General features: G+C 44.2%; 5 protein-coding genes across 5 annotated transcripts; 1 reads left to right on the plus strand and 4 right to left on the minus strand.

Moving 5' to 3' along the window:
* Positions 1-1,583: 1,583 nt before the first annotated feature.
* Positions 1,584-3,526, minus strand: drd5a (dopamine receptor D5a). Its single transcript, XM_076014398.1, has one exon. The coding sequence runs from the start codon at positions 3,062-3,064 to the stop codon at positions 1,688-1,690; it is 1,377 nt and encodes a 458-aa protein (XP_075870513.1). The 5' UTR covers positions 3,065-3,526; the 3' UTR covers positions 1,584-1,687.
* Positions 3,527-4,932: 1,406 nt separating this feature from the next.
* otop1 (otopetrin 1) lies at positions 4,933-12,105 on the minus strand. Its single transcript, XM_076014467.1, has 6 exons — positions 11,131-12,105; positions 10,763-10,899; positions 10,381-10,439; positions 9,580-9,710; positions 6,709-7,616; positions 4,933-6,282 (listed from the first exon to the last, which is right to left on the minus strand). Exons 1-6 carry the CDS (start codon positions 11,504-11,506, stop codon positions 6,112-6,114), a joined length of 1,782 nt encoding a protein of 593 aa, XP_075870582.1. The 5' UTR covers positions 11,507-12,105; the 3' UTR covers positions 4,933-6,111.
* A 1,594-nt stretch (positions 12,106-13,699) lies between these two features.
* Positions 13,700-15,826, minus strand: tmem128 (transmembrane protein 128). Its single transcript, XM_076014367.1, has 4 exons — positions 15,647-15,826; positions 14,645-14,777; positions 14,396-14,557; positions 13,700-14,310 (listed from the first exon to the last, which is right to left on the minus strand). The coding sequence occupies exons 1-4, from the start codon at positions 15,747-15,749 to the stop codon at positions 14,211-14,213; spliced, it is 498 nt and encodes a 165-aa protein (XP_075870482.1). The 5' UTR covers positions 15,750-15,826; the 3' UTR covers positions 13,700-14,210.
* A 1,502-nt stretch (positions 15,827-17,328) lies between these two features.
* On the minus strand, positions 17,329-20,062 carry lyar (Ly1 antibody reactive homolog (mouse)). Its single transcript, XM_076014259.1, has 8 exons — positions 19,638-20,062; positions 19,402-19,516; positions 19,115-19,222; positions 18,950-19,030; positions 18,515-18,827; positions 18,265-18,327; positions 17,747-17,832; positions 17,329-17,527 (listed from the first exon to the last, which is right to left on the minus strand). Exons 1-8 carry the CDS (start codon positions 19,757-19,759, stop codon positions 17,390-17,392), a joined length of 1,026 nt encoding a protein of 341 aa, XP_075870374.1. The 5' UTR covers positions 19,760-20,062; the 3' UTR covers positions 17,329-17,389.
* On the plus strand, positions 20,043-24,306 carry zbtb49 (zinc finger and BTB domain containing 49). The gene is made up of 9 exons (XM_076014258.1): positions 20,043-20,167; positions 20,324-20,376; positions 20,794-20,993; positions 21,110-22,242; positions 22,332-22,378; positions 22,471-22,544; positions 22,707-22,789; positions 22,936-23,097; positions 23,426-24,306. The coding sequence occupies exons 3-9, from the start codon at positions 20,842-20,844 to the stop codon at positions 24,148-24,150; spliced, it is 2,376 nt and encodes a 791-aa protein (XP_075870373.1). The 5' UTR covers positions 20,043-20,167; positions 20,324-20,376; positions 20,794-20,841; the 3' UTR covers positions 24,151-24,306.
* The last annotated feature ends 219 nt before the right edge of the window (positions 24,307-24,525 follow it).

Here is a 24,525-nt window from a genome sequence, read left to right on the forward strand (position 1 = left end):
CTCTGCTTCCCTGCCAACCTTATACTGTCACTGCTGTCCCACTGCCCAGACAAGGTAAACGGCCTGCAAAACACATCATTAAAAAAAGAAGAAGGAGGGTCAGAGGAAAGTCACAGCGCAGGGAAGGTTAACGTGAAAGTGAAAGCCCCTCATAACTATAAAGTTTGTAAAAAAAAAAAAATAAATAAAAAAAAAATCAGGAAAGAGGCCAGAGCATGACATTCCCACTCAGCACTTTTCTTTTTTATTAGACAAATGATGACACGGTCACTGTTTACGGGACAGCAGTTTACATTCAGATCAGGTCATCTGTACAGTACAAAGATGGACAGGTGGGAGGGAGAGGTAATGACATCCAGTGGTGTTAACCCAGTGTGTGTGTGTGTGTGTGTGTGTGTGTGTGTGTGTGTGCGTGCGACAATACTGCTGACACAAAAGCTGAAGCAGGTGTTGCTCTGCCAGGGTAATTGATTTGTTCTTTGGAAACTTTGGTCGTTGGAGACAAGGTGTGTTTTCTTTCTCCTCCGGCTCATTCACTCAAAGCTGAGCCATTCAGTTTTGGCCACACAGAGTCAGAAGACATCGTAGCTGAATGAATTAATCGGCTTTATCGTGTTCTTTGGAGTTTGTGATTTAGGCGTAAACAAGTTTTTTTTTGTTTTTTTTTTTCCCGTTTCTTTGTGTTTTTGCCCCACTGCTTCTGGTGCGACTTTTGTGCCATTTATATTTTCTTTTACACCATATTTTTGCATCAGGTGCAGAGCAGGTGTTTATGACTGGCATGGGTGTGGCTGGGTAAACACTTTAATACTGCATTTGGCATCATTATGACATAATCAGTTCCACACGGCACATTCTTTTCATGTCTACAAACTCTCTCTGAATGAGATATAAGGCGCTGAAATCACTGCATTTAAACAACAGGACACTCTTTCATGTTGCTGTGCTATAAATATATATATATATATATATATATATATATATATATATATATATATATATATATATATATATATATATATATATATATATATACTGTATATTTATATACAGCACATATATACATAAAGGCTCAGCTTCTCCGTTTTCTTGCTCTGAGAAAATGACGAGGGGGGGGGGGGGGGAGAAAAAAAAAGAAGTATTTGCTTTCCGTTGAGATTCCTCAACTCAGAGTCCCGGCAGTGGATGGGCGTGAGAGACGCGGACGCACTCGAGTAAACGACGGCTTCAGAGACACTGAACCTTTGAACAGACGAACACAGACTTTACTTGTCATAAAAATAAACACCTACACATTACTTTGTTTTGTTTTTTTTTTTCTTCAAAACAGAACGAACAACATCACGGCTCCAATATATATTTATATCTATATCTATATGCGTGTGTGTGCGTGTGTTCGGCCCGCAGGGTTTGCGGGGCGGACCGGTGGTGGATTTGCACTCGCGTCCTGGTCAAACAGCGTCAGTGAGTCAAATCAGCGGATCCTTCAGGGTGGGTGAGTTTTGGGGGGGCCGTGCTGGAGTTCGGTAGATCCAGACCCCCCCATACACACAGAGAGAGTCCACTATCGCTCTCCCCCCCCACACCACCACCACCACCGCTGCCCGCTCGAGCTGTCTGGCTGGACGTGATATCGGTGGCGCCGCTATCAGTACATCCAATTAGGCGCGCGGAGGGGGAGGGAGACTCAGTGTAATCCGTTGGGCGTGAAGGGCGACACCCGGTCGAGGCTGATGTCCGCCTCGCAGTCATCCAGGTCGCACACCGAGTCCGTGGCGTTCTCGTGGTTGTGCGAGAACTGCGAGATCCGGTCAAAAGTCTCTTCGTGCTCAATACATTCGACCACGTTGGGGATCATGTTGATGTAGGCGTTGGCGATCTCCTTGTGGATGAGCGTGTCCTGGTTGTAGGACACCAGCTCGTTGCTGATGTTGACGGTCTCCACCGGCGTGCTGGAGCAGAAGCGGTGGCAGCCCAGCAGGCTGGAGAAGGCCTTCCGGAACTCGGCGTTGAAGGCGTAGATGACGGGGTTGAGCGACGAGTTGGTCCAGCCGAACCACACGAAGACGTCAAAGGTGGTCTCGCTGACGCACGGCAGACCCGCGTCCTGGTCTGTGGGCGGCCTGTCGCAGAAGGGCACCATGCAGTTGAGGACGAAGAAGGGCAGCCAGCAGCACACAAAGACGCCCATGATGACCGACAGAGTTTTGAGAACTTTGGTTTCCCGCTTGATGGACGTTTTCAAGGTGTTGTGGTGTTGGCACTCTATTCTGTTGGTCCTGCAACTCTGCGCGTGCTCCGCGGCTCTCTCCAGGGAGGCGATTCTCCTGATTTGTATCTGTGCAATCCGATATATCCTGGTGTAGGTCACAATCATAATTGCCACGGGGATGTAGAAACTTATCAGGGAGGAAGAGATGGCGTACTCTCGGCTCAAGCTGGAGTCGCAGTTCTCATCCACCAGCAGACTCGCTGTGAAGTGGCCGGCCGGTTCGTCACCGTTGGCTTTGTGCCAGTTCAGCTGCACCGGTATGAATGAAATGAGCACTGACAACGTCCAAGTGATGCTGATCATGACGAAGGCCACGCGCTGGGTCATTTTCCTCTCGTAGCGAAAGGGACTGGAGATGGCCCAGTACCTGTCCACGCTGATGATGCACAGGTTGAGGATGGAGGCGGTGGAGCACATGATGTCAAACGCCACCCAGATGTTGCAGAAAGTGCCAAACGGCCAGTAGCCCGCCACCTCCGCCACCGCTTTCCAGGGCATCACCAGCACGGCCACGAATAAATCCGACAGCGCCAGGGACACGATGAAAATGTTGGTGACTTTGGTCCGCAGGTGCCGAAAGCGCAGCACCGCGGCGCAAACCAGGATGTTCCCGAGCAGAGTCCACAGGATGAGCAGGGACAGCAGGCAGCCCGTCACCGTGCGCAGCATGATGTCCTTCCCCGCGTCGTTCGCCTCCTTCGCCTCGGTGCTGTTCCACATCATGTCTTCGAGGGGTTCCGGGACGGTGTCAGTCCCCTCCATCGCTGACAGGTACTTGGCTGGGTTCTCCATGGGGCTCTCTTCAAGTCAAGTCAGCCTGCAGTCCATTGCTGCTCCGCGGTGTGAGGCGCACTTGTCTGCCACTCACCGTATTGTCCCCATGGAGCCTGTGGGCTGCCACCCTGGCGAGCGGTGTGAAACGGAGGCAAACACGAGGGGCGAGCGGGTTGAAAGTGAGACAAACGACGAGCCTGGCGCACTCTGCGAACGGAACGCAGTGCGCGCTGGAGACTGCATGTTGTAACGCTGCCGCTGAGGTAGCCAGACCTGGCTGCTGCCGCTGTCAACCTCTCCAGTGCGAGGCACGCTGGACGCGGTGAGAAGGTGAGAGTGGGGGAGTCCCTGCACCATCCCACACACTCAAACCTAAACCAGGGCTGGGCGCGTACAGCATCACGCCTCCCTCGTGCGTAGCGTTACGCACGACAGGCTTCTGCGTCTAAAAAAGGAAACGGGGAAGCGGGGGGAAGAGTTCGAGGAGGGGCAAACGGCGCTTTAAAGTGGTTTGTGTGTTGTTGTTTTTTTCACATCCAAGTCTGTCATGACATCCTCCAGAAGGGAGAGAGCACGTGAGTGCTGCGGTGAGGTGACAAAGGTTTGCCACATCCAAGTTTGGCGCGAGAGGCTACTGCATTTAGACGCGAAAAGAAAACTAGCTGTGTTCAAGTTGCAGACGCACAGCACGGCTGTTCACCAATTAGTTTCTGAATATTGATTCATTTTTATTAGGTGACAATAACGTCACAGTTGTGCCTGCAGTGCGGCAGGGGAGCTGTCCCTGGTGCTGAAATTGGATAATGCTTGCGCATTCCTAAATCGTCTCTATCTATCTATCTATCTATCTATCTATCTATCTATCTATCTAAAATTACGAAGCCAGTTGTTTCCAGACTATGACTGGAGAGCAGTAGCCGTCTGCCCTCTGGTGAGGTCGTGGCTCTTAGTTCTTCGAGTTGCCTGAACAGTTGAGTCACATCTACACTCGATGGGCACGGGATGGATGTGTGTGTGTGTGTGTGTGTGTGTGTGTGTGTGTGTGTGTGTGTGTGTGTGTGTGTGTGTGTGTGTGTGTGTGTTGGGATGAGGGGAAGGGGGGTCGCGCACCAGCCGCGGCTGTTTCCGGCTCCGAAACGTCATGGATATTTTTAGGTTTCGTCTGCGTGCCTGTCAAATCGTTCTGACGTTACGTCAAAATAATCTCCCGCCGCCTGATGGAGTAGCCTATCATCTCTGAATGTCATGTCGGGAGGCAACCTGTGTTCGACACAGCATTTAATTCTGCGCAGACGGACAACCGCTGTTTGCAGATGTCGCCGCAGCGGGTGAATTCCGCCGCGGGTTCATTATGATTTGTCCGTCGAACTTGAAGTGTGTGTCTGAACGCAGAATTTAAAACGTTTCTGAAACATGGCTGATGAAAAATTATTATTATTATTATTATTATTATTATTATTATTATTATTATTATTATTATTATTATTATTATTATTATTATTATTATCTCAAATCTACACATATCTGACGACAGTTTATGTTTTTCTGTCATTTATTTTTCGTCAGTACTTTTTCTTCTCCATCCTCCACTAAGTTTGTGAGCTGACACTCATGAGCAGTTGGGAAAGAAACGATCCAAGGCGAAGCGGACCGGCGAGGTCTTCAGCTGGGTAAAAAGTAAAAGAACGCCATCCTGTGGTGTGAAACCTTCACTACAACTACAACTTATGGTAAAAATAAATAAATAAATAAATAAATAAATAAATAAATAAATAAATAAATAAATAAATAAATAGATACATAAATAAATACATGAATAAAAGAGAAGATTTGAAGGCATGTCAAGATGTACAAAAGAAACAAAATAGGGAGAAAAAAAGCTAGTTTTTATTTTGACTGACTAATAAGATATACATGTTGGTTATTGTACAATGATTTAAAATGAGCACCATTTACTTGGAACTTGGAACAAGAAGTGTACCACAGTGTCTCAGCAAGGATTTTGATCAGCATTACAGTGTATTCAAAAATATATTATGCTGATAATATTGCAGTTTTCACCCATACATAAACACAAAAATCACCACGTGTTGGCACAGAGGGAACACCATCAGTGGATAGCACCAGGTTGAGAACTTTCTGGCTTAATATTTACAGTGATTTCAGATAAAATAGTACAGTACAAGTACAAGTATACAGTGAACAGTGTGATTTTTTTTTTTCCAGCAAAAAGGCCCGCTTTACTTGACAAATTCTTTCTGTGTAAACATCTGAGTGTAACCCTTTTTTTTTTTTTTTCTTTTTACTGATCTGTTTAATATCACTGTAGCCTGTTGGTCTCTAAACTACTGACTGCAAGACAGTATGAGACAGAGGGGAAAGACAGAACACAGCTTAAAGTTCCTCAAAAAGAAAACATAAAAACTGCAAATGAGTTTAAATCTACTCTTGGACCCACTTTAAAGGATTCTGTTCGATATAGCATTTAAACTGCCATTATGCCACTTGGAGTTTAAAATGTAGTTTTAATGTAGTTTTAAAATAAAAAAAAAACGAAAAAAAAAAAAAAAACTAAGAGAATCCTGTCCATACATAATAGGACACCACTGCACACGTGGCTCTGTTCAACACAGGAATATTAACTCATCTAATTTACCTAAAAGATGTTTCAGTGGTTTGCCTTTCACCTTTTATCATTATAATAGCTACTGCAGTGCTAAATGTGCATCTCAGTCCGAGTGTACACGTTCTACACAGTGAAGCACTGAGAAAAATCAACTGAAATGTGAAACACAAAGGCTCTTTTCATCGGCATCTTGAATAGGCATCAGGTTATATGAGACAACTCTTTGAGGAGCAAAGTCTCGTAGAGATTCATCTACGTCTGTAATCCCCGCACAGAGCCACCTACATTTTGTTTGTCTCGGTGGCTTTCAAGTCTGTTGGAGTGTGACCGGGACTGCCTCCTGAACGGTTGACTTGCGCTGTGAGGCACTGCTGGCAGCGAGTTGCGACAAGTGTCCCAGTGCATATTTCTTGTCATTGTGAGTCATCTCCTCTGCTCGTCAGACCCGGCGGAACACTTCGAACAGGGAGGCAACTGAGTGCATGCGGTAGAAAAGGTTTAAAGGTATGGCAAAATTGAGAACTGTGGTCCATATGCTGAAGCCAAATGTCTCTTGCTCCAGACCATTGTCGTACTGTGGTCGGCATCCAAATGCCGGAAGAATCCAGAGCTGGGGGGGGGGAAAGAAGGCAAAAGAATAAATCAAAACTTTGTTCAATCCAACCCTCACCACTATATATCAGCTCTATATTCACCTTTCACAGACTGTTTTTTTTGTTTGTTTGTTTGTTTGTTTGTTTGTTTAGCTTTGGCAGAAAAGAGCTGGTGTTCATATTAGGATTGGCAGACAAGATTCTAAGGGTCACAATGATGAGCCAAAACATTATCTATTCTACGACGCACAAATACCATTTAAGACACAAAAATCCTTTAAGAAAGGTACAGTATACCTTCTTCTGCCATTCAGCTGGGGCTGATTGTTTCACACCATCATAAAGAGTTTAGCTAACATACTAAGCAATAGGGTCAGGATTGTAAAAAAATAAATTCAACAAATCCTCCTCAGTTCACAAACCTCTGTCCAGTGAAATCTTACCGAAATATTACACATGAGCAGGAAGACGGAAATATTCTTCAGTATTTGTCTCTTAATGTTCGGGGGCTCCACCACCTGATTCTCCAGAGGCAGCGGCACCTCGAGAGGTTTCCTTGGACACCTGTAAACCTGTCCGCCACCTTCCTGCTCATTCTCCATGGGAACGCAGGCCCTGTCCGGAGTCTCATAGGCCCGATTGATGATCCCATTATACGGCGGAGCCAAAGAGGACGTCACAGAGAAGATCTCTGGAGCAGCCAGCAGCTCAGGGTCTTCTCTCTCTCTGCCTTCTTGCTGGCGGTAAAGGGACTCGATGATGAAGAGGTTCTGGGTGTACTTCTCCAGCACAATGAGCAGCGAGTAGACAAGGTTGGTCCAGCGGTATGGAGGACTGCTCTCGGAGCCCAGCACCGCCACAATGCTACACCAGGACATGAGCCAGGAGCCGACTGAAGACCCAAACAGCAGCTCAGTGTCCAGCTGTCTGGACGGGTTCTTGGACGTGTCCAGCGGCACGTGGTCAGCTCGGTAAATGATCAGGCCCGAGGCACTGCTGGAGCACATGAAGACCAGGATGACAATGCCGTAGATGTAGAACATGGAAATGGCTGACTGGCGTGTTCGCAGGGATTCCTCCACATGGGTGATGTAGACCACCAGGATTCCGATAGTGCTGGCCAACGCGAGCAGACCCAGAATGGGACCCAAAGTCAGGCCCTGGGTTTTGGTGGCGACCCGTTTCTGGTTGGAGGAAAGGTTGATGGTCCGTCCAATGTTCTTCCACATGACAAAGAGCATGGCAGAAACAAAGATGTGGTACTCGATATTGAAGGGGTAGAGATAGTAGAGGCTGCTGGAGAACATGGAGCAAGAGCTGGTGGTGCAGTTGCAGTGAGGCTCTGAGTGCACTGTGAAAACACAGACAAAACAAGTCGCATGAGGAGTACATCTGTCTTCACTCTTGATCAATGTACACCTTTAAAGACGACTAGTTAACAAAATCCATCTATTGGAATACTTTGTCACACTATAAATTCAGAGAAGAAATTTACCACACGAGTTGATCATCATTATGTAATAAGAGGGAGACAACGCAGAGGAGTAATTAGGCCGGAAATCAATGTTTCCCCCGTTTTTACTTCATTATTGTTCCCAATTAAAAGATCACAGAGCTTCAAAGGGGATTTTCTGTTGATTTTGCTTGTCAGCAGTTTACAGTCTGTGGCACAAAAGGTTGTGTTGAGTCACTTGATCAATTAATGGTGCAGCTGGAATCTTAAGTAACTGGATTTCTGAATCGACGCAGTAGTGGTTATATCATAGTGTGTATTGAAAAGGGTGACATAAGAATAACTTTGAAAATCTTGAATTAAAACCAGAACCATTTATCAAGCATTTTGTTGTTGTTTTTCCTCCTGCAACTTCGATCTTATCTTGCAGGTTAATCACAAGGCAATATATCTTTTGCCACCCATGTTTTAATTTTCCATTTCTTATGTTTTTTGTTTATTTTTTGCTTGTTTAAGTGGCAGAAAAAAAAACAATTAACAGTAATTCACAACACAAAAGATAATACGATCTGAAAAATGAGCCAAAAAGAAGTAGGAAAATGGTCTCCCACGGTGAGGACACAGCATTAATATATTACAACAAAAAGTTTAACAACAAAAACTTAAACAACTTCACTAATCTTAAACTATATTTGGGCCTTCCAGGCCACAGTGTATGCAGTTAATCTGGGTCATGGTTATACAGAGCATGAACCACACTGGTCATAGAGCAGATTAATAGATAGATGGTGCAGATAATGACTGGAAACATGAGAGAACTTTGGAAATGAGGGCACATTGAGTACAAGAAGACTGAAAATAATCGGAGGCAAAGGCTCTGAATCAAAAGCTATACGGTTCTTCTTGCTTGCAAGTATGTCAGCCTTCTTCTGTGCAATCAATTCTATGTTTTTATGTCATTCCAATGCACATGGTGCACATCCCATCAGGTGAGAATTGTCAAATAAAAAAGGGTTGTGATAAATAGTGATATTATTTAAAAGCACTAACTAGAAAAATACAAAATATGCATTTCACAACAATAACACACCAGCCACAGCAACTATATCCAGTAATACATAAAGTTATGGGCTTAATTTCTTGCATAAAAATCTTTGTTTTTTTTTAACTAAACGTTAAGCCTCATTAGCTCAAGTCTGAGCATCAAAAGAAGCTGATGGATCTGCACTTTTTATACTCTAACTCAAACCCACTGCTACACACACACACACACACACACACATGGCCAGCTGCTTCTTCCCTCCTCAGATCATCTCAACATTAGAAAGCTTCAGTGAGCCCCTCCCTCACTCTCTCCTACCCCTCACCCCCACACACCAAAGGCCACCACTAGGGCACTGCACCCTTTAATTAAAAAACGGGAGCTGCAGTCAGGGTGCAGCCAGCCTCACAGTCAGCCGGATATGAGGAGGAGCCGCCGAACCCCCCAACCCAGGGCTTAGCTGTATCAGTTACTGTAATTGCAGCACCCTTGGGAGTAGGCAGCCTGGGGACAAAGCCGTCTGAGGTCAAGCGGGGGGGGGGGGGGGGGGGGGGCTGTCGAGAGGTTGATGGCGGCTAAAGTGTGGTGGGGGAAAGGGCTGGGAAGTGGGTCCCGGCTTTAACAACGCTCCGTGTCTCCTGAAACCTAATAGAGAGGTGTTCAACGCAAACAAGGCCCACCGGGGCTGCAGTGCGAACCTTCCTTCCCCTCGGCGGAACCTCCTCTCCTCCCCCTCGTCCTTTCATCCACCGAGCTCTCAAGTGGACTATTGTACTTTTCATCTAGGTACAAGTCAGCAATCGACCCCTTGGCCCTTACCTATGGTGAGATTTCCCTGGCCCAGGGCAGAGAGTCTCCTCTTGTGGTTATTCAAGAAGTGCTCGGCCTCTGACATCACACCGTTGCACCACAGGAGCAGGTTGGTGAAGACTGCGTGGATCACGCCAAATCTGAGCGAGCAAGCATGAAATCTGGTGAAAGCTCATCTAAAAGAATCTATCAGTCTATCTAATAACTCCACATTCTATAACAAGAAATCAATACAAATTTTCAGTATTGCTTTTGTTTTAATGCTTTTGTTTCTTTTATCATTATTATCAGCTCTCCCTCTCTCTCTCTCTCTCTCTCTCTCTATACATATATATATATACATACATACATACAGTCTGTCTTGGATTTTAAACTACCTTCCCCCGTTTGTTAAGTCCGTTGGTGTGGTGCACTCCTGATGTTTGTTGTTGTTGTTGATTTTATTTTCTTTACAGGGATAGATATATATTTACTTTTCTTTTCTTCTACAAGTTATTATTATTATTTTTATTTTTTTTGTTTGTTTGTTATCATTATTGTGTGTGTGTGTGTGTGTGTGTGTGTGTGACAGGGTTCTATGTGAGCAGCTGGACATACTTGAATTTCCCTCAGGATGATAAAAAGTATATCTATCTATCTATTAATGCATTCAATTGCTTTATCTATGGTTTAATTTGTCCATTCTTTTATATCATTGTACTGAATTAGTGCACATTGAAGCCCACAAATTGAGTCGCACTGAGCACAGAATGTGTTTCCAATGCTGAATCAAAACTTTTTTGTTTACAAAAAGAAGTTCAAATGTTTCACCTCTCAAACGTTTCAAAGCTCTTGATGACATCTTTGATGTGAAACCAGAGGAAATGCACCTGAGCAAAACACACAAAATTAGATACATTTAAAATATATATATATACATATCATTATTATTATTTTTTTTTAATAAATAAATAATGAAAAATCATCTGGAAATTTGTTTACGTCCCATTTCCAGAGGGATTTCCAACATTTGCAGTTACACTTAAAAAACACGGACAACGAGAGGGATTATATTGTTGCAGGAAGTCGCCTCGCAAACAAAGAGCGCATTATTTCAACTCCTACCGGGTTAAATTCGGTGATGGGGGAGAAAAAAAAGAGGGGCACAGTGTGCAAGCTGCGCTGAGATTATAGACTGGGGTTGTAAACTTACCTGCGCTACGGTGTGAGTTGCATGGATGACAGGATATACCCCGAGCACCGCCGACACACAAGACTGGTAGCCTGCATAATACCCGATTCGGAAAGCGTCCATGATCAGTGAAAGGAGCGCGAGCAGAGTCAAACCACCTGCCGAGAAAATAAAGAAAAGCATCTACGTTAAAACGGCAGCCGGTGGAATAAAATGATCTGTTTCAAATCATTTCCACCCACCACCATTTAATTTGCAACGTCAGATGTTAAAATAAAATTAAAAAATAAATAAGTAAACGTGTTTTCACGCCTCCATCATTGACACCAGCTGCCCTGCACTCGTGCCCTTTCCAACTCTGGCCCTCGCGCGTAATCCTCCAAACGCACCTCTTATCCAACATGTGGTGGCGTGCACGTCCTTCTCCGTCCGCGAGTTCTTCTGCCTCTCCCGCGCAAGGATGTACCACATCATCCAGATCAGCTGGAGCAGCATGAGGCAGGTGACGAAGGACAGCAGGTGTTCCTCCTTGACGGCGGGGCCGTGGTGCGCAATGGCCAGCATCAGCGCCGCTCCGATCAGTAGCACGTTGGTGCCGTACTGGCCGCTGAGGAACTCGGCGTTCTTCCGCGGATAGTCCCGGGACAAGCTGTGCTTCAGCTTGGAGAAAATCTTCTTGTCGTGCTCGGAGCTGGACGACGACGACGACGAGCTGTGGCAGTACTTGTTCAGACACATGATATCCAGGCCGCTGTGCTCCACCATGGTGGCAGCGTGCGCGTCAAACACACACAGCAGCGCCGACGGACTGTCCCAGTCAAAGCCGCGCGCTATAAGTGCATTTGAGGGAGGCCCGGTGCGTAACCTGTTGCTACAAGGTGGGGATTCAGCTCAATAGGTTCCGTGCCAAACATGCTCATTCAATCTTCAAGGTCCGGCTCAGTGGTCACGCATAGTTTCCGCGTCCAGCCTGGATGGATTTGATAGATCCCGGCGTCATCCTGTAGCCCTGAAGGTGAAATATCTGGCGGTGGAAGGTGGAAAATCTGAGATTGCGTTTCAGTCGGTGGCTGCTCGCTCCTTGGTTGGCGTCCCATGAGCTCCCATATGTTTCAGGGAATGTTCTCGTGCCAGCGATTCAGTGGCCAAAAACTATAGACAGGGGGAGCAGTGGCCGAAGTCAGTTGTTTTGGAGCTGCTGTCAGCTTGGTCTTCCCAGGTGTGCTTGCAATCCTCTCGGCTAGGGAAGCTATCAGATGTTCAGCTCCGGAAGGTACGAAGCAAGAGGCAAGCATTTCACAAAGCCGCGACTTTTGCAGGTTTTGCAGGCTGGAAGTAAACGAACCGTCCTAACAGTGTCATGCATCTTGTTTCCCCCTCAAGTTCGACTAATGCATGAGATGTGGAGTTGAGGTGAAAACCTTCCTGGTGGGGAAGGAACTCTAATTCATTGATGAGATCAACGGTGAATCGTGTTTATTTATTTATTTTTGCCATGGATGTCAAGTGGGGGACACCATGATGCCTGTGAGTGTATTACCTTTGCTCTTGTATAAGTAACCCGGCCGGACGTGCGGAATCAGCATGACAATAGGGGCCGACTCATGGCAGATTAAGGTGATTGGTGTGATGTGATTTTAAGAGAGAATGGAGTTTTTTTTTTGTTTATTTGTTTCTGAAACAGTTTCAGTCGATAATTCAGGTTCAATGTTTTTTCTTTCATTTTCATGACAATTTACATTGTAGATTGTCACATCAACACTATGAATGAACACACGTGGAATATGTATTAAACAAAAAAGTATGAAATAAACGCGTTTTATACTTTAAATGATGATCTAGAATAGCCACCCTATATATATGTGTGTATATACACACACACACACACATATATATATATATATATATATATATATATATATATATATATATATATATATATATATATATGAGGAACGCGCGCACGTGCCGCTGCTATTTGATAAAGGTATCGATTACAATTTACACTCTAATAAGGCGTCATTGATTTGGTTAAGCGTGCGTGCTATCGCGCACGGCAGGAGGCAGATAGGAGAACTGACCCGGTTACTCGGGGAATGACTGAATGAACTATAAACTGCAGGAGGATTAATGGCCTTTCACATTGCGCGCCGAACTCTGACTGGAAGGAATCAGGGGACCCGTGTGTGTTCTCGTTAACACTCCACACACAACGTAGCGGCATCAACTGGGCAAATAATGGCAGGTCTCTCTGCAGCGGGTCCCCGCACCCGTGCGCCGAGGTAGACTATCGATTTCTTCATCAGTGGAAGTAGAGTCCGATCTATAGTCTATCACGGAGCCTTAATTGGCGGCAGATAGGGGGACATTCCTTTGACACAATCCGCGGCCAGAACGCAAGCTTGGCATGTCAATGTTGTTGCGGGACGCGTCAGTGACAGTTCGACTCTCTGCAGAGGCCTTAAGTGTCCGTTTTAAATCAAAGTTGCTGAAAGGCTGATAGGATCAAAATTGAGTTCATCGGTCTACAACTTAGTTTAAAGTCCGTTTATTACTTTCACAAATTATCTTGACATTTTATGAAGGAATAAATATATACATTTTGAGAAAAAAAAAATATAAAAGTTTATTAAAAGGAAAAATACAGACAGTAAACTGGAGTGTTTAAAATCTTTTTTTTTTTTTTTAAATTAAAAAAAAAAGAAGAAAGAAATAATAATAATATTCAAACAGCGGTTGTTTCTTTAACGTGTAGAAATGGGTTTGGCTTAGTTGACCAGTGTGTTAGGATGAGTCACAACAGTTTTACACTCACTCATTCATCCATTGCACACGTATACATTTGGTCCATCCATTCATTATGTCAAAGGAGAGTTCATGTGCTGTGCAGACTAATTTAATAATTAGTTAGCTGTACTGCACTTTCCTGTTGCACTACCTTGTTCATCGAAAAAAAAAAAAAAATCTTCTTTTAGCCTTCAGACAATACATTAATTTGACACACATGAAGTTTGTTAGAATCAGTGTTTGTGTTTTTAAAAGTCCAAGACAATTTAACAAATTTACAATTCAGAGAATTTGTTTGGTTGATTGATGTTTTCTTGAATTGTTTACTGCGTCTGGATATGTCGAGTGTTATGCAATGGGGAGAGGCGTCTTTCCACCCAATATGATGCAGTGGTGAGTGTTGGATGTGGGTTTTAAGTGCTTTGGAAAACTCTGCATTGTCCTTTACCCGTGCAACACCTGAACCAACTGTTGCTCATTCTTATTAAATGTCAGTGCAAAAAATGTGTTTTAATTTATGGACAAGTTGTGAATCAAATGATTTTTGCACTTGACAATTATGAGCAACAGTGACCTGGACCGCATTCACAAACAGTATAAAAACACTTGTAGTGAAGGCTCTCATCTGACATTTAAAAAAAAAACAAAAAAAAAAAACAGTTCATCTCTCCTCATATCACATTCATCCAAGCAGAGAGATTAGCATGACCACACCCATAAACTGAGTGAAGAGGATGAGTGGAGTGAAGAAGGACCACACTGGCCAGAGTGCAATGTTAAAGCTGCAAGAGAGAAAAAAACACAGCAACAATGATTAAATATCACATTGACAGTTTTGCATGAGATGCATTTTTCCAGCTGCTTCACCTGCATGATGCAGCAATGAAGGCTGCAGTGGTGATAGGAGGTATTGCAGGGTACTCCTGGTCATAGTGCTTGATGCCTTTGAACCACTCCAGGTACACAATGCAGAACGTGGCCAGAGACAGGCAGATTCCGAGCAGAACCAATCCCGCATTAAACCACCAGCTTAAAAAGGAAAGAATATATACAGAACAAGTTTTAGACCAAATGATAATACCCATGTTGTTATGATATAAAACATAACTGAATCACCTTTTGATATCACCATTGTCCATGATGTTGCGGAAGAAATCTATGTAGTATGTCACTCCTATGGATGCCATGATCCAGAAAACGGAGTGTCTGTTAATGCGAGGGAGAGGTTTTTCATCCTTTTCATCCTCACCTGAAAGGCAATTGAAAAAAAAAAAAGTGCATTTGAGTAACATTCGTCAAACGGGTTGTGCCACTGTTCACCTCAAAGCAGAATCTCTCAGTGTGCTCCTGTGTCTCTTGAGGGATTGATTAATTTCTTATTTGCTGTTTAATTAAATGTGATTCCCACCATTTTGTTAGTGTTGAAGTGAATGCTGGCCAACAATGTGCAAAGTTCACCATGAACTCCGTGGCCCAGACCAGTGCTTGGCCTACATTTACATCAAAGCCATTCCTGGTGGTCAATCTTGGATACTAGACCCATAAAATGGACTTCTCGCCAGAATGGCTGGTGGAATGTAAACTGCAACATGTGCAGCCAGTAGTGAACAGAAAAAAAAAAGATGAGCAGTTGGCAAAGGTTCTCGCCTGATCCTTATATTGCAGTTATCGGTTTACACCGGCGAAGACATCAGCCGTGACATGTGGACAGTGTAGTCTTGTCGCGGAATGTATTATGTTGCTGGGGGTCTCACAGCGTTTGACTTGTGGACAAGAGAATCAAGAATTGCTGGACTTCTGCCAGTAAGTTGAACAACATACTCTGCTGTGCAAGTTGCTGACAAACCCACACGGCATAACGTTGTGTTTATCACTCTCGAAACAGACGTGCGCTTGTTTACACTTGGAATGCGAAAGCTAGCCAGCCATACACGCTGTTTATACATTACAGATTAGTAAGAGTGGTGAACGTTTCTGTCCTGAAACCGAGTTACACGACCGTCGCCTTCAGCTGGGCTCTGGGAAACGGTTTTAACGGTTCGCTTCGTCAAAAGTGCCAGGGGTTTGACGCGGCTGGTGACAGTGTTGAGCCGGTGTGACGGTTCAAATGCAGCTTACTCGTCTTTTCGTCTTCGTCGGGCGACGTGGATGTTTGCATGAGCAACTCTGCATCCCTCTTAAATCTGTTGCGCAGCGTCGCGAGTTCGCTGTCATTGAGCATTGTTTTTGTCTTTTTCCCTGTGCCGCTTGCTCGCCAAATGCTAACCACTGCTCCGGCACTTCCGGGTAAACGCAGCCGCTGTCCTATGACGTCCGTTAAAAGCGACAGTCGTAGGTGTTTAGTTTCTTAAGACAGCAGGACAGACGCGCTACAATGCGTGAATTTTGTTTGTGTTTTGCAAGGAAAAAAAATGAAAGAAAACTGGCTGGTCGGTTCTAGATTTGTCGATACTGAAATGGTACAATTACATTTTTTTAGTTTTAAACTTATTTTCTATATTATGTCTATAGCTCAGAGACGTAACACAAGATCCATATATTTTATGTTACTACACTTCACGTATCTCAGTGAGCTTGTTAGTGTAATTAGAAACAAACTATTATGCTGGTAGCTTGTATTTTACAGAGTAAGTAGATTGTAATTATTTAAATTATAATTAAAAAAAAAAAAACAAACTCAGAAGTAACAAATTCATAAAAAATCAAAACCAAAGCTGGTGTGTAAAGGAGCCCAACGTGTATGGCTACCATGGCCCTTATAAATCAGCGTCCTGAACTTTAGCAACATTAAATTAGTCATAACTTCTTTTCTTTTCCTTATTTTAAATTTTACAGTCAGATACTAACAGATGAAATGCACACCTGCAACAGACGCAGAGAGTTTTTCTTGGTATAGGACTATAACTGGTTGCAAGAACATACCTGCCAGGACATTCACTGCTAACATTTTTCAGTAAAAAAAAACAAAAAACAGCCAAGTACACATTGGCAGGGTGACATTCTAACTGTTGCAAGTCAATGAAATGTGAAAATGATTTTGAAACCCTCATTAGGGGAGAGAAAAACTACAAAGTGTCATTTTAATCAAAACAAATAAATGACACATTAATTCTTATTGGGAGTGATGCCTTCGAAAACATATTTTTAGTGGGAACAAAATCTAAGTAAGAGCATGACTACTACCCCCAGTACCAAATATACAATTACAGGTAAGCAGTGTGATGAATGAGCATCTGTGTAAAACCTTCTGGGATTAACAGACTCTCATAAAGCTGGGCAGATTTCCTCCTCTTGTAGCTGTGTGTTTCCAGGGTAAAGAGGCTACTCATTCTAGCGGAGGAAAAATCAGACAGCATTAAAACTTCACCTGAGGCTGACACCAAGCGCCTTGCTTCTATGGAGCTTCTGTGTCCCTCGCCAAGTGAACCCCACTCGGGGTGCCGAGGAATGTGCATTAGTTTCGTCCCGTGTGAGAGTCAAATTCACCTCAGGTGCACCTCTCGCAGTTCCCTTCCCCCCACTCCAACATCCTATCCCACGGATAAGGTGCCATTTCCAAGCCGTACCGTGGGTTTGGAATGTGGAACAGAGCAGCCATCTATCACAGCTGTCACTTTATACGTTAACAACAGTGGCATGTTATTATTTGTAAACACTTTCTTAGTGTTGAGGTAACAAAAAATAAAGAAAGACAAAAATAAATTAATTACAAAATAGGACAACTTCTTTAGATAAAAAAAGGGTTTAATAATTGGGAATGTATCACCTCCATTAGAAACATTGTAGAGAGATGACAACAATTGCTTTTAAATATCTTTATCAAATACAGACATTTGACGACACAACATGTGTGATAAACATCTACTTTACAAGTCGAACTCTTTCTTTTAAAACTTTAAATTTGGGATTGTTATTGACCTTTTTGTTGAAAAGTACAAGCACCTCCTCCTCTGTTTTGAAATTTCCATCACCAATGAAAGAGTAGTAGGCAGCCAACACCTGTTAAAACATAGTCTTTTTTTAATTAAAAGTACAAACAACTGTGATTATTTAACTATATTATATTTTGCTATATTTCAACTACAGAAACAAGTGCATGTCTTGATTTAAAACAAAAAAGTACATGAGAAATTAGTCAGAATTTTTGAGCAAAAACACATCATCAGGAGTTAAAAACTTTAAAAAAAAAAAAAAAAGCAATACTTCCAACATCCTCACCTTCTTTCTAAGCTTCTTCACAGGAAGTTCCTGGTCAGGTGACGCTCTCAGGATTGCCTTGATGTTGCCCTTCCAGTTGAATTTCCCTAAACGAGTAAATCATTGAAGAAAAAAAAACTTCAAGTTAGGGAAACATTCATAGGAATTTAACACCTCGCTGCAAACTGAAAATGCCCACTGAGCCCAACACTGCCACTCAGTGGCAGTATCATGCCACTACAGGCATCGCCTCTGAGACAATTATAGAAAATAACTAAACAACTATTTGACCACTGCCATATCTGAATATCGCCATCCCTATTATTATTAGTAGTAGTAGTAGTCGTAGTAGTAGTAGTAGAAGTAGTGGTAGTAGTAGTAATATTAGTAGGAGTAGTATTTTTATTAATATTATTCCAGACTGAGAGGGCATCAATAAGAAATAACATTTTGGTTTAAACAGATAGATGCTAGGTGTGTTTTTGTTTTTGTTTTGTTTTTCTGAACAAATCACTGGTATTTATATAGTAATAGCTCACCCTGGGAAACTGTTTGTTCTGCTGCTTCTTCTGGCTCTTCTGATTCTTCAGCAGTTTGGTCACCTTGCAGCAAGACAAAAACAAAAAGGGTTAGGGACTAATAGACATTGCATGAGCCGAATATGCCTTGAGAAGATTACGTGCTTATCTAAAGAAAACAGCCTTCAAAACAATGAAGTACACTAATCAAGGAAACTGAAGTTACCAGGACAGTATGTTGTATTTAAAACTTTTTAAAAAAAATTCTTACTTGTCTTCTTTTTCTTGCTAGATGTTGCATCACCGTTCTGCTCTTCATCTCCACCATTCTCAGTGCCGCGCTTCCTCTTTTTGTCCTTTTTCTTCTTTTTCCCAGCCTGCTCCTCTTCTTGCTCCTGCGTCTCACTCATCTCAGCACCTTTCACTTTCTTTCCGTTCTTCTGCTGACGTGCCTCCTTACGCTCCCGTTTATTTAGCTTCTTCTTTTCAACTTCTTGATGCCCATTCTGGCTGCCGTTCTTATCCACCTCCACTTCAGCCACTGTCTTTATAGCTTCTTCGGTTTCCTTGGGCACCTCAGGAGGCTGGAGGATTATTGGTGGGAGTTAACTTGACAATTTAATCTAATACTGGGCCTCAAGACTAAGTCCCACTCGCAAGGAAAAAATACTTAAAATTGAAAATACATGCAGATAATGTGGCTTACACTGTCAGCTGCAGAGATGATGTCCCATACTTCATCATGAAGACTTGTGTTCGCTATTTTAAGACTGTTTTTCATCCAGTTCTACGAGCAAAAAAGCAAAAGATACCCTTACTAAAAGGTTACATATTCTCAACACATTGTGACAAAAACCTCTCTTGGACAAACCTGAAACTTTGCCTTCTTTCTCGGGACATTATCATAATTACAAAGTTGTCTGAGTACATCTTTCAGTTTTGCACTGACACCTGGTTTGCTCATGGCTTCGTGGACTTTCTAAAGGGGAACAGACAAAAAACAGAAACTTTATCAATTTCATATCAACACAAAATAGGTTAAACATTAGAAAGAGAGGAATCGTGCAGAGTGCTAATACTTTTGGAAATCTAAATAAAATATGTTCTAAAAACAGACAGAGGCAGAGAGTTTAAGTGGAGTAGCTTGCTGCATTTTACCTGGACCCATTGTTGCTGTTTCACGTCTCCTTTGTTTGCCTTTGCCTCGTAGTTCTTGCCACCGTATTTCTGATCTTCACTGATACATTTGACGTGGTTCTTATAGTCATCACCCCTGGTCAACACGAAACAAGAATGAAGAGCAGTGAGCCTGGCTGTTAATGTCAAGGCTTTTTTTTTTTTTTTTTTTTAATCTGACAGGAGGGGGGAAAAAAACGCATGCAGGTCATCGTTACCAGAAGTCTTTTCCACAGTCGATGCAGGAGAGACACTGGCAGCTGCGGCAGATGTTCACGTGTTTCTCTACTTGAGCTTTTTTCAGGGATTCGCCACAGCCGTTGCAGGTGAAGAACACCATTTTAAGTCCGCTTCCCTTAGACTGTAACGCAATGCAGAATTGGTCCGATTCTCCCTGAGAACATAAACGTTTCCACTAACGAAAAATGGTTATTACGTTGACGTTACGCGAAACAGAAACGTCCGGAGCTTCCAAAAAGGTGGGCGCTAATGTTAGCATAGGAAGGTAGCTGGCACTACCCAGTGACAGCAAATACAGCACTGAATAGCCTTCAGTATGTCACATGTGATCTAAACCGCATAAATTGTGTTAACCATAACGCACAATTTCCGAGACACTGTCCCCCCGCGGAACGAGAAAACTTTAAAAACACACGTGACCACAGTAACAGACACAGATTGTTACACTGACTGCCCGCCGGGTCGAAAGCTTTTCTGGCCAAAGGTTCCGGGACGTAGAGACGCCTTGGTAAAATTGTTTTCGAGTTAAATTGTCAGCAATCTTTACGTATTTATCGGAGAAATGTGTATACGTAGGTTTGTGTCGTTAGAATAAGAATTCGTTTACTTTTATAACGAACACATGATTTCATGTTGCTTTGGTGCACGTAATACCGCGGACCAGGAAGTGAGATCTGGTTGCTACAGCCGGAAACTGACCTATCATCCAAATAAAAGGTGGGCACTTCTTCTTGTTGGTTTAAATTCACAAATTTAATGGACAAATACTGGTAAATCTGTGTTCGCAATTTACTCTTCGTGTCCAAAATCTCAGTCTGGTGTATTCCAGCGCTGTAATGGCGAATCTGACGTAACATTGTCGCAGGACACCACAGCTCTCTAGTTAGCAGTTTCAGTTTTTTTGCATGGGTGGTCTCGTCGCACAAACACGCTGGATTCTGCGCTTCACTTGAATTATGGATGGTAGTTTACACACTATTATACACTTTTTCTTTCGTAGTTGTTTATTTCAGATTGTCGGCTTGAATACTTTCATGTTATTCGTTTAAGTCATTTTGCTTGTCTTGATGGCATCGCTTGCTTAATAAAGGGAATTTCAATAGCTAAAGTGTAATGTTCCTTATCTGTGCGCAACTTTGAGATGGAGAGGCGGACCCCTGTAAGACCGGAAGCTGAGTGACCATGGACACCCTCTCCAGCCACAGCTCCTACCTGCTGCAACAGCTCCAGGAGCAGAGGATTCAGGGCCTGCTGTGTGACTGCATGCTGGTGGTCAAAGGTGTCTGTTTCAAGGCTCACAAGAATGTCCTGGCAGCTTTCAGCTCATATTTTAGGTGCTTTCACATCTTTCACTGTTCATTTGTACAGTGACACACAAACCATACATAAAACGAATCTCTGTGTTGCTAAAGAGAAACCTCAAGTAAACAGTATGCACCAATCTTTCCAGGTCTCTATTCCAAAATTCACCCAGTCAGAAGAACGAGGTCTTCAACTTGGTCATTCAGGATGTCAGTGGCATTGGACAAGTGTTGGACTATATGTACACCTCCCACCTTGAAATCAACCAAGACAACGTTCAGGCACTCTTGGACATTGCTCAGTGTTTGCAGGTTCCAAACATTCAGAGCATGTGCAATGCTTTCCTCAAGCCTTGTCCCCCTCCAGTGGAAATCCCCTCCTTTTCTCTTCCAGGCATGCTCACCTCGGAGCATGACTGCCTCTTAGGAAGCGGTCTGCCTCATGACGTTGACCTCCACTGTCCCCCTGAAGCCCAGAGGTCTGGATTCAGCAGTGACATGGACAACAGCAAAAGGCTGCCAATGTCTGTTTCTAATAGTACATCAAACTGTGATGCTGCACCTGTTGAGAAGCAGCTTGTCCACGGGTACAAGCTACGGAATTTCTACAGTAAGCAATATTTTAAACAGAGTGCAATGCAGACTAATAATGCAGCCATGAATCAAGGCCCAGGGCCTTTGGTGCAAGTGGAGGAGCAACAGTGTCAGCTTGGGGTCAGCCAGGGAGGAGGCCACACGGCCACATGCTCAGGAAACACAGTTCAACCGAATCCTCCGTGCACACCTCAAGTAGTGGAGAAGAACCCCGTCGCCTCTTTAACACCCTCAGACAATTTAAACGGCCCTAACGCAAACACGGATTCCATGCTTAACAAACCAGTACGACCAAAGAAGGCTGTTTACTTGAAGAAATACAACTACCTCCGGTCTCAGAAAGAATTGGAGGAGATGTTTGCAGAGTCGGTCAGCGAACCTGTCCTTATCTGCCCCAAACTGAGTCAGCAAGAAGACAGTGTGGTCCAGACCCAAGCGTCAGATGTCCCCGTCGAAGGCCTTAACACGGATACAGAGCCGGTGGCAGAGGTGCTGACGGAGGCAGAGGTGCTGACAGAGGCACAGCTTCCGAGTCCTCCCACTGTGAACCAGGAGGAGCAACATGTGACTGCTGCATCTGAGCCGCCGCAACAGCAGCAGACAGGCCACAAGCAGTGCCGCTGTGAGGTGTGTGGGAAGATCTTCAAACATCCAAGCAACCTGGAGATGCACAAGCGCTCTCACACTGGTACTGATCATCTATGTTAAAACAAAACTGCCGTCATAATTCAGAGGAATTGCAGTAAGCTAATGCTTTTCAACTTTTGCTGTCTGCAGGTGAGAAGCCCTTTCAGTGCAACGTTTGTGGAAGAAACTTCTCACAGGTATCAGTGGGTGTCTGCGTCTTGTGTGTTCTCATGTGCTGCGGTTTTTCTTTGACAGACACAAAATTGCTTTTGCATTCCTTCCCTTCCAGGCTGGGAATTTACAGACGCATCTGAGGCGACATTCAGGAGAAAAGCCGTACATCTGTGAATTATGTGGCAAAGGGTGAGATACATTCTCATTCTCTTGCTGTGTCATTTTGTCTTTTTGTCCACGTTTGCTGCTAGCGGCAGTGACTGCAATTGAGTGCAGATCCCAGTAATGTTATACAAACATATATATTATTAATACAAACATTATTCCCAAATCTTAATTTGTGTTTTCCAGCTTCACTGCGGCAGGAGACGTTCACCGTCACAAAGTGGTCCACACTGGGGAGAAACCACATCTGTGTGACACATGTGGTCGAGGTCAGTGCCTGCTCTCTGTCAAAGCCCCTCTAATTATTATCTCATCCCATCTGCAAACTAATTGTCTAAAATATAATGAAACATCTGGAGTCTGATCTGGCCTTTTGGCCATTGCGCTGCTGGGTTTTTTGCCCTCATTTTCACAGGATTCAACAACTTGAGCAATCTAAAAGAACACAAAAGGACTCATGCCACAGACAAAACATTCACGTGCGACCAGTGTGGAAAATCCTTCAACACGCACAGGAAACTCCTGAAGCACAAGGCTCGCCATGCTGGGGAGAAACCGCACAGCTGCACCACCTGTGGTGAGTGACTCAACATTCAGTTTTAATTGTTCTCCGCAGTTGTTTTTGTGTTGCCTGCTCAAAACATGTTTTGTAATAATGGTTTTGTAGTCTTAGTAGCAGCAATGTCAAGAGTTTTTCTTTTCCCCTGCCTTTAGGCCTACAAGTTTTATTTTTTCAAACCATAATGATGCTCACATGCATTCTATTTGTTTTTCTTGAAATCAGTCTTGCCAAGTCCATTTTGGTTCTGTGTCATCACGAAATAAACTTTGAGTTATCTCAAAATGTCAGTTAGATTAAATCAGCATTCATACACGGCGTCATAATATGGTTTCATTTCTTGCAGGGAAAAGTTTCATGGGCTCAGGGGACCTGCAGCGCCACATCCGCTCCCACACTGGGGAGAAGCCGTACACCTGCAGCGCCTGTGGAAAGAGCTTCACCCGCTCGGCCATGCTGAGGAGACACACCACCATGCACTGCAAGGGCGCCCCGGATGAGACCGACTCCGCCGAAAACACCGACCCCCCGCACAGCTCGGAGGGCGCAGGCTGCTTCCAAAAAGCCGCCGGCCGCAACAAACGGCCTCGGCCATCGGCCGGCGAGCTGCAGCACGCGGCTCTGGATAAACACTCGACGCCTCCCAATTCGCCGCCACAAGCCACGGCACACATGGAGACGCCGCCTCCCAACATGCACCTCAGCCCGGCCTCGACCCCCACCACTCTCCCGGACCTGCGCTCGCTGGTGCCCCATCACCTGCTGTCCTCCAGCCATCAGGAGAGAACGCCGTCCCTGACGAGTACGGAGCACATGAGGCTGGTCAAAGCGCACCTGCCCCAGGATTCCGAGTACGGTCCGTACGTGGAGAACGGGAGTATGTCGGTGGAGATGGGGAGAGGTCTCGCAGGGAGACCCTACCTGCCTCCCGCTGAGAACCGCTGCACTTCCCAGACCTCCTCTGGCCGGCCGGCGTCCTACAGGTCCGGTGAGGGCCAGCTCATCTCCAGTGTGACTCTGTGGGGCTTTGCCATGAAAACGCTGCAGAACGATAATGACATGGAGCAGTAGGACGATTGGGAGTTGGAGCGAGTATTCCAAAAACAAAGCTACAATATTTTTTAAGTCTAATATTCCACTGCTTATGAATCCATTGAGAGGAGTTTTTACTGGTCTTGTAAGGTTCTATACTGCACTTTAATAAATAAAAAAAGCAAATCATCAGGGCATTAGTTGACATATTTGGCTGTTTTGTTTGCTGATTATGCAGTTAAATAGCGAGACTTGGAATCGTCAAAATGTTGCAAATGGTGTTACTCGATCTTCTTTTGAAGAAATGTGAAATATAATGGCTGTGGACAACAGGATTCTGGGTAGGAGAGAGTGCTTGAACCCCCATGTATCACACCTTGAGAGGTGTGTGTGTGTGTGTGTGTGTGTGTGTGT

The sequence above is a fragment of the Nelusetta ayraudi genome, unplaced genomic scaffold (assembly GCF_046127955.1).
Source record: "Nelusetta ayraudi isolate G7.1 ecotype Tasmania unplaced genomic scaffold, CSIRO-AGI_Nayr_v1 ptg000168l, whole genome shotgun sequence".
Classification (NCBI taxonomy): Eukaryota; Metazoa; Chordata; class Actinopteri; order Tetraodontiformes; family Monacanthidae; genus Nelusetta; species Nelusetta ayraudi.

Coding starts and splice junctions, on each gene's coding strand:
- drd5a (XM_076014398.1), bottom strand. CDS start 3,064: ATGGAGAACCCAGCCAAGTACCTGTCAGCGATGGAGGGGACTGACACC.
- otop1 (XM_076014467.1), bottom strand. CDS start 11,506: ATGGTGGAGCACAGCGGCCTGGATATCATGTGTCTGAACAAGTACTGC. Junction 10,900..11,130: donor CACCACATGTTGGATAAGAG/GTGCGTTTGGAG, acceptor TTTTCTCGGCAG/GTGGTTTGACTCTGCTCGCG. Junction 10,440..10,762: donor CAACTCACACCGTAGCGCAG/GTAAGTTTACAA, acceptor TGTTTTGCTCAG/GTGCATTTCCTCTGGTTTCA.
- tmem128 (XM_076014367.1), bottom strand. CDS start 15,749: ATGCTCAATGACAGCGAACTCGCGACGCTGCGCAACAGATTTAAGAGG. Junction 14,778..15,646: donor CGACGAAGACGAAAAGACGA/GTAAGCTGCATT, acceptor ATTGCCTTTCAG/GTGAGGATGAAAAGGATGAA. Junction 14,558..14,644: donor GACAATGGTGATATCAAAAG/GTGATTCAGTTA, acceptor TTCCTTTTTAAG/CTGGTGGTTTAATGCGGGAT.
- lyar (XM_076014259.1), bottom strand. CDS start 19,759: ATGGTGTTCTTCACCTGCAACGGCTGTGGCGAATCCCTGAAAAAAGCT. Junction 18,828..18,949: donor TCATCTCTGCAGCTGACAGT/GTAAGCCACATT, acceptor ATAATCCTCCAG/CCTCCTGAGGTGCCCAAGGA. Junction 17,833..18,264: donor AGAACAAACAGTTTCCCAGG/GTGAGCTATTAC, acceptor TTACTCGTTTAG/GGAAATTCAACTGGAAGGGC.
- zbtb49 (XM_076014258.1), top strand. CDS start 20,842: ATGGACACCCTCTCCAGCCACAGCTCCTACCTGCTGCAACAGCTCCAG. Junction 22,545..22,706: donor TGTGAATTATGTGGCAAAGG/GTGAGATACATT, acceptor TGTGTTTTCCAG/CTTCACTGCGGCAGGAGACG. Junction 22,790..22,935: donor GTGTGACACATGTGGTCGAG/GTCAGTGCCTGC, acceptor TCATTTTCACAG/GATTCAACAACTTGAGCAAT.